Source organism: Pterocles gutturalis, unplaced genomic scaffold (assembly GCF_000699245.1).
Source record: "Pterocles gutturalis isolate BGI_N339 unplaced genomic scaffold, ASM69924v1 scaffold45327, whole genome shotgun sequence".
Classification (NCBI taxonomy): Eukaryota; Metazoa; Chordata; class Aves; order Pterocliformes; family Pteroclidae; genus Pterocles; species Pterocles gutturalis.
Window position 1 is genome coordinate 21,742 of NW_010109404.1, and position 10,686 is coordinate 32,427.

The 10,686-nt window shown below is 38.8% G+C and overlaps 1 protein-coding gene across 1 annotated transcript in view; it reads left to right on the forward strand.

Annotated features, from left to right (window-relative positions):
* Positions 1-10,686, forward strand: part of KIAA1598 (KIAA1598 ortholog) — a 55,118-nt gene that overhangs the window by 12,435 nt on the left and 31,997 nt on the right. The window contains exons 4-7 of the mRNA XM_010072946.1: positions 1,927-2,095; positions 5,346-5,443; positions 6,421-6,502; positions 9,143-9,237. Coding sequence (XP_010071248.1) covers positions 1,927-2,095; positions 5,346-5,443; positions 6,421-6,502; positions 9,143-9,237 — 444 coding nt within the window. The remainder of the gene's footprint in view (positions 1-1,926; positions 2,096-5,345; positions 5,444-6,420; positions 6,503-9,142; positions 9,238-10,686) is intronic.

Here is a 10,686-nt window from a genome sequence, read left to right on the forward strand (position 1 = left end):
TTCTATTTTGGAACAGTAATTCATGGGTGAGCACCTTGATATCTCATTTTTATATGCGTTTAGGTTAAATGGGAAACAAGTCTTAGAACGGTCCTGTGTGAGATATAAAACAATAATGAGCGTTTCAGCATCTAAATCAAATGGAAAAAGTCAACCACTGCATTACATTTCAGGTGATTGTTTATGAAAGCAAAGCGAGGGCAGGGGAAAGGTGACCTCCCCTGCTCTGTTGATTGCGTCTAGTCTGATGAATTTAGCAAGTGTGTAATTTTCTATATTCCATCTCATCAGAAGTGCATTATTAAAGAATGTTTTTATCTCTCTGTTATATATTTTTGGTTGTGTAAAATGCATCTGAGCCACTTCATCAGAAAATGGATTACAGCAATTTTGAACCAAATTTCATTAGCAATGCTGACTGCCTTTTTTTTCTTCCCCCCCCCATCCCCTGCCCAAAGTACATCCTTAGATATGGTAAAAATCACACCAGCAAGAAATCACTTTAATTTAGATGCATTAGCAATGTACTTTCTGGAGGTATTTACTTAATTGTTTGCATAATGACACTATATTAGAATTCATAAGATAGACAATCAGCATATAAGTAAGAAAATGAACATATTTATGCAACTTTTCTTCTTCTTTGCACTTTTCCTGTAATGCATGTACAGGGGCAGTTCAAAGACTAGCTTTACCCCATGGGGCTGCTTTGCCAAAGCTGACTTGTTTGTTGCTGTGGGCTGAGTGTATAAGGTTCTTTACACCACCGTTCCCACTTTCTCAGTCTCATTCTTTGGGAATGAGATATAGAAGTTCTTAAGTAAATCTCCCATAGTTAGGGGGCAGAGGAAAGGGGGGATAAAAGATAATTGCCTAGGTAAATCATCAAGGTCAGCCTAACTTCAGAGTACGTTTTATTTCAAGGTAAATATTGGACTTGTGAAGTGCATATTGTCTTCAACATGTATGTCATTAGTAGGAAACTGAGCCTCATGCTTAGACCTGAATGCAGGGAATGCTTGGCTGGTGGGTGGGCAGTCACCCCAAATATGCCAGAACACCCCTGAGACTGTGCAGAGCTTACTGAGAGCTGCTGGCATGGCGTGTCTAGATGCAGAACAGTGAAAGAAATGATGAGAGTGAAACATTTGCAGCAATCTCTGTTGTTCAGTTTTTCTTGGCACCTTGGTCAAGATGGAGATGCCTTGTAGAACCTCTTCTATATCATCCACCAACCAGGCATGTGTTTAAGCATTCTGACTTGTGGTTTAACCCGTTAAGAATTGGTTTATGATACGGCTTTCATCTTGGGTATATTGACTCTATAGTAATAATTGCTGAGAATTGAAAAGAATTCAAAAGAATTTTGAGGTAATTCTGCCATGGCTGGGAATATACTAGTTGTGGTTTTTATAGTTTATAAGCAAAAAGAAGGGCATAGGAGGAGGTAAGAGTTTTTATTTGACCAGTTGATAAAACTGGCAAAACCAGATGAGCTTTCAGGAACACAGGCCCTTCCTCAGGTCATTCAGTTAGGGCTCCTGTTGATGCTGGTACATGCTTAAGGGTAAGGAGCTGAAGCAGCTATCACAAAGAATGTGTAGCATTAAGTAAGCTTGATAGTTGATTTGATTTGACTTGATTTGAACCTACACAGGGTATTTCTTAGTCAGAAATACCAGAGAGGAAAGAAGGGCATGGGTGAAGCATCACATTGAATTCAAGCCTCCTCAGAGGAGAAAGAGGACAAGCTTCCCACCTTCAGACCCATTTAATGTTGAATGGAGCATTTAATGTTTCTTCGTCTTCTTTGTTTTATAGGTCTTTTAATGATAAGGGAGAAAAAAATTGTTGACTTTTTCTCTTGCACAGCAGCTTAAAGAGAGACTAACTAGCTTCTTACTGTTTTTGCTTCTCAACTTTCAGCTGAACAAAGAAAATAAGACCTTGAAAAGAATTAGTATGCTTTACATGGCAAAACTGGGCCCAGAAATTATCACTGAAGAGATTAACATTGATGAGGACGATTCATCCACAGATACAGAAGCTAACTCTGGATCATGCAATTCTGTGCATTGTCAGCAGCAAATAAAAGGTGAGCGTTGTTGCTGAGCCTACACCACCACAGAAGGCAAAAGCTGACTAAAGAATGGCGGTATTGGTTTGGACCAGAGATCCGTCTGACTCTGAGTCATGCTCCTGTGAGTGCTCATCAAAGGATTTCCAGGAAAAACTGTGAGGACATGGTAGGCTTGTAGTGATACTGTGTGATGCATATGGTGGATATACAGCCTGCAAAGTAAGTTACAATACAACAGGAAAATGAGATCTACACAGTAGAGAACTAAGAGAGTTCAGTGTTATTGAGTCGGTAAAAGAAGTATTTCCTCAGATCCTTAACAAAGTAAAAATTAAGCAGAAAGGACAAGGTCACCTTGGTATTGCTTCATTTGCAATGTCACTATTTCAAAGCTTGTAAGACAGGACTCTCCATTTCTATTGATGTTATGTACTTTTGTACACACAAACTGCATTCATATTCCAGAGCTATTACCAAATAAGCAGCTTAGAAAGGGACTGTTGTACTGGGTAAAACAGCAAAGCTTGGGAACATGGAAATTCATTGATAAGAGAAATCTGTGATTTATTAATAAATTTCTGGTTCATTTTTGAAAGGCAATTTGTATTTCTGTAATCCAAAATCTGCCTTCCTTTCTTGTCTAACTCTGTGATGAAGTCATTGTGATTCTATATGTTGTTATATCATAGTATCCAAAAAAGGGGAAGGCCCACATTCTGCTTTTAGTGACAGAGAGAGAAATTAACTGGTTCACTTTTTAAAAAAACTTTCACTTTTTTCTGATAGTAAGTTATAATAGCAAATGTTGTCTGAGTACAGCTTTCCCGAACTTTCATCCTGACCTTGTTTTCCGTTTGAATGCAGCAGCCGCAATGAAGTGGTACAAAGTATCACTGAGAAAAAAGAACAAGTCGTGTAAAAATGCTTTTAAAAATCCCACCAAGAAATAAGTTGTCATAGTACCTTTCTATAATAAGCAGTTTTTGATCCTATAGATGTAGGATAAGAGGAACAGTGTGATCTACACCATGCAACCCATCTGAATTGGAAATAAGCCTGCTGTCTTTTATTGGAGAAAGATGTCAAGGATACATTTAAAGAGAGCAAAGACTCTGGCTGCAGATCAGAGAATGTGGTTAGGAGGGTAGCAGGGTCAAATGAGAGAAATATTTCAAGAAGAGCTCTGATGTATGTGCTTTATGTCTTGATGGAGAATTCATTGAAGTATGAAATGTGGCATGTTGTAAAGGATTTAGAACTCCTGGCTTCTGCTCCTTCTTTGGCCTTATTATTAAATGTTAATGACCTTGCTTTTACAAGTGCTGAGTATTTTTAACAGCATTGGAATCCCATTTGCTATAGGAGAAGTTGTTCCATCCGTGCACCTGAAGGGAAGCATGTGTGTGTATGGTAGCAGAGTGATCTGACAACGTGTACAGAAAGGCAGTGTTAGGGCTGTGTTCCTAGCCTAAGCCAAGCTGCATGGCGTTTGTCTTTAGGGAAAAATCTGAAGTTACATTATGGATTACCTGCTAAGTGAAAGTCCATATGTGATGAAAGATGTGTTTTCAAAACTCCCCTTAATGCTTTGTGGTGTTTCCCAAGGTGAAATCTGCCTTTCTATGCACGTTTGATTCCAAGCAGTTGTGTTTCATGTTGGGAACCTTGGAAGTCTTTTAGCCTCCTCACCATTCAGCAAAGTATTGGATGCTCCTTGGAATGATTCCTTCCCTCCCACCATTTTTCTGTAAGGATATACAAATAAGGTAGTACAGTCTGAGGCTCTTTGATTGAAGCCCTCTCATTTATTAAAAGGATAAAAATTTGTTCCTCAGACCTTCCTCTGTTTTTGCTGTAGTGATAGTTAGTAAAGCTGAAGTTCCAAATGGAAGAGTGGAGTTGTCTCAGAGCAGTACCTGAAATTCATTTATAGATTTCAGGTTTTCTTTTTCTTTTTAGCTGACCTTTTGGATATAACAGGAACTGAAAACTCAGCTGTGTTGGTCAAGTTTAGTGCATACCCTCTATCTGAAAATAAAAAATTATTGTACACGTTTATAAAGATTTTGTTATATGGATATACCTTCTTCTCTGTATGAGATTGATATATGTATTGTAAGATATGACTTAATCCAATTACCATAAATTTCAGAGAGATTTTTTTTTCCAGTAATTTCACTGGAAAGCACAAATCCATAAAACAGACGATTTGGTTCAAGAATCTTATGGGAAAACAATTTTTTTTTTTTACTTTAGAATGTGTGTGCCTTTAATTTGTAGGAAAATAAATCTGAGGCTCTTGAATTGGGGGGGAAGGGGCTAGCATCAACATTTTCAAGATGTGAGACCGAACAGAATGACATCCAGCATGCCATCATCATCTGTAATTGATTAACAACAATTTTCTCAACTCGTGGCTGGTATTCAACGAACAGCAGTGCTATGAAATACTGGAAGCAGGTGGGGAATGAGAGCACTTACTGAAAGCTAATATATACCAATAAATTTATATTTTTGTGGTGTTTTTATGTTAACCTAAACCTTGATATATTATGTATGCAAACTCATCTCCTGCTAAGAAGTTATAATAATCAAATGTTTTATACCATTGTGAATTTAATTTACTTCATATTTTGATAATTAAGGAACAAAAATTCTGAGGGGAAAATTACAAGCATTAGCTCTTCTGTCAGTAAAGGTTATATTCTGACTCTGTTCACATAATGCTACAAAGACTATAAATTGGCAGCTGTTCAGGACCTTTTCTTCAGTGAAAACCTCCCAAGTATTAACTGCCTGTTGTTTTGTGTATTTCCCTTGTGACAAGAACTCATGGTCCAAAAAGAATTGAAGTGCATTAATTTGTTTTAAAGGAGGCCAATTAAAAATTGGTTTCTGCTACCTCCATTCCAGAGTGTCTGGGACGTGTTGGTCTCCTGAGTACCACTGAGGATACTCTGTGGTGGCAGGATTGGCCCCATTATAGCAGGAAATTAATCATTCAGAATGCAAATAAAGACAGCAGTACTGAACAAGGCAACTTATCTCAATAGAGTAAATCTGAAACTGTGGCCCAGTTATAGATCTGTTACTTGACACTTATGCAAAGTTGCTAAATTATTGAGGATGTACCTTGAATACAGCTGATGCTTTGTATGCAGTTAAGGTGTTTCCTACTAGATTGTACTTGCATTGCTATGGCATTTCCTTTGTTGTTTTCTTCCAAGGATAAAATATATTTTTCATTTCCTTTCTCAAACTGTAGAGCTGCGAGATCAAATCATATCTGTTCATGAGGAAAAGAAGACCTTAGCCATTGAACTGGAAAACCTGAGGTGCAAACTTGTAGAAGTAATTGAAGAAGTATGTATTGTACCGTGGAAGGCGAGACCACGTTAGCGTGTAGTCTGTACTTTTTGTATCTCATTTTGCTAAAAACACTCAGTTGTGAAGTTAATTGAATACTGTCTAATCGCAAGTCCTGCCAGCCTGCCCATATGATGGAGCACTTAGGGCATATGCCTAGAAGGGGCCTTCTACGTCAGAGTCCAGTCTGCTGCTGTTGCTGGCACGTGACCTTTCATGATCTGTTCTAATGCTCATGCTGTAACTCTCATCTCCACCTCCTGAGAGCCCCTCACCCATCACAGACTGTGGGTTTTGGTTGTTTTTGTTTTTTTTTTTAATTCCCTTAAACCTGTGGATGTGCAAGAAATACTTCTGGAGAATGTCCAGTTTAATCACTGGTGCTACTTCATTGAGCATATCCTTGAGTTTAGCCATTGGCTGGTAATTAGACCAGCAAATTGGCTTTTTGAGCCAGCCAAGTTTCGTTCCTGCTTGAAAACTGGATAAGCCATGTACTGATGCAAATCAGGACTTAGTGGCTCTTCCTGTCTATGCAGCACTTGCATTCAGAAAGACACAGCTGACAGCTCTTGGACAATAAACAGAGCCCAGGAAAAAAAGCAAAACAGCAGCCTGACTATATTAAAACACAAACAGTCAAGGGCAAGCTAGTAACTTTTCAACCAGGTGCTAAGGCGCCTCATCCTGAAAGGTTCCAAAGATGTTACATTTGCAGCTGTTACTGGTACATGCCATGAGAATGGGCCATGGGAGCCCCATGTGAAGGATTAGTTCATAACCCTTTAATGCTGTCTGTTATGGGGTCTCTAAGTTGGGGTAAAAATGCTTTCCATCCCACAGGAAACCCAAAGATCAAGCCAAACCTAAGAAACAAAATTACTGAAAGCAAAATATTGTTCACATTATGTCTTGCTGTATGCCTTATGCCACTAACTAAAATACTCTTATTTTTGATCTTTACACTTTTCTAGGTGAATAAAGTGAAAGAAGAAAAGGCTGTTTTGACAACGGAAGTTAATAAGCAGCAAAAACTGTTGGAGAAATGTAACAGAGGTGTGTGGTCTCAGCAGTTTCTCTAACAGTTTGCTACATCCTTTGCAGAAGCCTCAGAGCTTTTATGTTGTAGTACAAAGAGGAGGTTACAGAACAGTGACTGTGGTCCAGAGCTAACACTTGGCCTTGTTGCTGCAGGCACTGCATGAACACATGGACTATTCTAGACTCTCTACTGCAGGAAAATGTGACAGTGTAAATAGCAGGTTGAATGTTAGAGTAGGAAAACTTCTTGCTCTGTGGCCCAAGTGGCAAGCTAGGAGAGGAAGGCAGCCCTTCGCTGTTTTCCTGAATAATTACATTGCCTTCCTTTTTGTTGGGACACAGCTAATAATTTTAAATATCTAAAGACTTGGGAGCAACTTGTATGTTCAGAGGACGATGAGAAAAAGGCAAGAGTGCTGGGAATGAGATAAATAGGATTTCCAAGTTATAGAAGGAAAGCAGGGACTTTCCATTCCTGGAAAGAGATGAGAGGTATAACCAGGGCAGGGAAAGTCTAAAAAGAGGGGCAGGGCCCAGAAAAGGAAAGCTTTTGCTTAATGAAGGTGAGTGCTTCCACATGAGAAATAGGTGACCCAAAAGTAGTTCTGAGGGGAGGGTAAAGATTTTAGAGCCTCGGATTGCTGTGCCCTTTTATCTTGTTGCTGATTTAGCCTTGTAAAATTAAAAATTGTTTGGTTAAGTCTCCTTGGCTGTTTTGCATTTTCCTGGAGTGGAAGACAGTGGGTCTGGCCTCTAATGTCTGCCTGTCTTGATGCATTACTTTCCAAAAGCACTCACTTATGGGTTCGACAGCACCTTAGCAATACATCGTGGAGGTCTTCAGCTGCATTTGCAGTTATTCTGATTTATCTTCAAGTTGTTCCTCTGCAGTTGTATTTGACTTGCTTCCCTAGGGAGGAAAAATAAAAAGCTCTTAAGACATCTCCCAGGATTTCTGAAAAATTTGTTAGGCAGTGGAGGGAATGGCCAGGGTTACTGCTTTCACATGGAAGGACCTGTGGAAGTAGCTTTAGCCAAACAGGAATAAAATACAGAGGAAAAATCTGATCTTTGGAGCAGTGAAGACTTCAATCATGCCATGGCCTTCTGCCATATATGCCGTGCCAATAGTATTCTCTTTTTCTTTGGAAAAAGTATACAAAATCAGCATAGTCCATGTTTTCGATGAAGCAGCCGAGTTTTGAATTACAGAGACATGTATGAACATTTAGTGAGTGGGAAATTATTTTCTCTTTTACCTTTGCTGTCCAATGGGACAGGGTCTTCTATGAATGTTGCAGCTGTCTCTCAGCATAGGGAGAGGAGGTTTGCATTGTACAATGTACTCTGTAAGCTTCTGCCAAGTGTTCATCTTTTAACCTCTTTCATGTGTCTGCATTGCTTGAGTCTATGACAGGCAGTACTTGAAGACTCTTAAAGCACCAAACTTTGGACAGGTTGATTAGACAGACCATCTTGAAGATGCTTTTTTGGTGGGCTAGTGTAGCAGATCAGATGTTTCTGAAATGTTTTATTTTTTCTAAGCACAATCTGAAAAAACAACAATCCCTTGCTTCATGTTTGCCTGTTTTCCAGGAAGGAGGAGTTATACCAGGTTAGGTCCTAATGCACAGGCAACATAAAGCAAGATTTTTGTGTATGCTTAAAATGAGCTACCAAAGTATCTATTGAATACCTACTGTATTCTGTGTCTGTGCAGCACTGTCTTGGACCTGTCATCAATACATTTCAGTCAAAGTTGGTGAATTTATCTTGAATCTTTCTAAGTGTGTGGGTTGTTTGGGTGGGTTTTTTTGATTCTGTGTTTTAGTTTTTTAAATTAACATCATTTTAAGAGTCAGGTGGTCTGGGGCGTGTATCCCATGCTCAGAGTTACCACTTACTGTACGTAGCTTTAAAAACTGTTATGCTCATCTCCAAAGAAGCAAGGAACTTGTGTAGGACAGTGTTAGAAATCCAGTGTCATCATCCTGCAAACTAGTCTTCAGCCAGTAAGAGCTAAAGCTTCTGCAAGTGATCACTGAGACATGTTAAGCATAAGTGATACGTGAATACTTACAAATGATGCTTGGTCCTGGACTGAGGTCTGTTCAGAATAGTTTGGGGAAGCATGTGCCATGGTTAGCCTTAGCCACTGTGCTTTTGTGAGCACAGTTTAAATGCAGACAACACAAAGTTGCACTGCTTTCTTCCTGAGGCTCCTTTAAATCTCTGTTGTAAAGAGACCTATCAAACCTTCCTCAAACCAGTCTGGCAAATACAGATGCCTCCAAAATAACATAGTAATCTTTGATAGGTTCAGCAAGGCTCTTTTGAGGCTTTGATTGCTTGCACCCAAAGAGGTGACATATGGTCTGTGCTACATGTGTTACTCGAGTTTTGAGTCTGGGCGGGAGGAGTGTTACTCTATTCAGAAGATCAGTAACTGTGCATCTGTGTATAGTGAGGTTTAGAGCAAACAGGACAAATATTTCAAAGGATTGTTATATGGAAATGTAAAACTAAGTTATACCTTCATTCAGGGATTCATGGTGCTGGGAAATAACAGTTTATCTGGGTAAATCAAGCAGTACTTTCATCTTATTTTGATCCATTACACTTTTACTTCTGATCTTGTTTTATTCTTATAAACAGTGTCTGTGCTGGCAGTAGAGGAATATGAAGAGCTTCATGAAAACTTTGAACTGGAGAAGAACCTGCGGAAGAAAGCAGAGTCATTTGCACAAGAGGTGAGTAGTCAAGAAGAAGGGATCTTGTAAAATGATGATATTGCAGCTGGGCAAAAACCTTCCAGCTTAGATGACTTGATTTCAATTCCCAGCACTCGTACAAAAGATGTCTTTGAATGTCCACATACTACTTAGCTAACATCTGTACTTCATCCGTAAAATGGATTTACTATTTCAACATCATTTATAAAGCACTTCAGAATTATCCATGCAGTCTTACCTCTTTGTTTTCTTAAAGTGAGGCTTTAAATTTGTAATGGGCTTAGTCAGCCACGACATTTCAATGTGGTATATGTAGTGGTTGGGTCTGGGAAGGATTAGCTGTCTTTCCAATGATATAATTGGAAGCATTATGTTTTTCCTGAAAAAAAAATGTGAACTCACAAAAAATGTGTTCCAAAATACAATATTACTGAGGTTTGTGCAAGTCTGGCTGCTATTGAACATATTCCTTTTGAATAACCTAGTGCAGGGAGCATTCAAGCTGAAAAAAAAAATGTTTCCTTGTTTTGTAAAAGGTATAAACTCCCAAAGAGGAAAATGAGTTACTGGGTAGCATTATGGAATGGCTTGTGGTTGCTCTGATGGCTTTTGACTGGCAATGTTTGCCTTAGAAAATGCTGACTAACTCTTTCATTCTATTGATAAATTGAAGCCCTGTGAAATAGTGAGTTTGTTTCAGTTTTTTTTTTTTTTTTTTCTCATGTGCTTTTTCTGTTTACACTCTGGATTTTGAGAGCTCTACACTTGGGTTATATTTTCAAGCTTTTCTATCCCAAGCCATGCATCAATATTTTCTTTAATAAAAGTTGGGCTTCCTAAGCAACCATTTTTCAGGGAGCTCAGGTTTAAAGAAAGCCGTTATATATCAAAATTACCTGAGTCACCAGTACTGAAATATTGTAAATCTGATATGAAGTGGATTTTAGATTTTGAAACTGGGCTGCCAGCAAGCAGCAAAGTATTTAGCCTTCAGGAAGTCAGCTTTGTCTGAGTAGAGAGCTCTTCTGCTTTTTTGTCTTTGATGCTGCTCTTTCTCTCTCTCAAAAAATTAAAAAATGTATTTGATAACTCCTGTACATCTCACTACATTCAGTCAGTGATTGTAAGCAAGGACATATATGCATTTTGAACCTCTACAGAAAAAAAGAGAATACGTTTACTGTGTTCTGTTAATCTTCTGGTTTTATGCTGGGTATTTGAGTGCTTTGGATCTGAACAGAATCTCATAGCAACATTTCAAATGAAATTAATTTGAGTGAGGAGGGGTGTTGAGATAACCTGTAAATAAATTTGAAAATCTGGAAGCTAGGGGTGAGGAAGTTGACCCCAATGTTGCTTGTACTCGCTCTCTCATGCCTAAGAGCTCTTTCTCTCTGTGCCATCTACAACGGCTGGAGAACTTCAGGGTACCTGGGCCAAGGGTTCTCATTCTCTTTCTCCTCATTC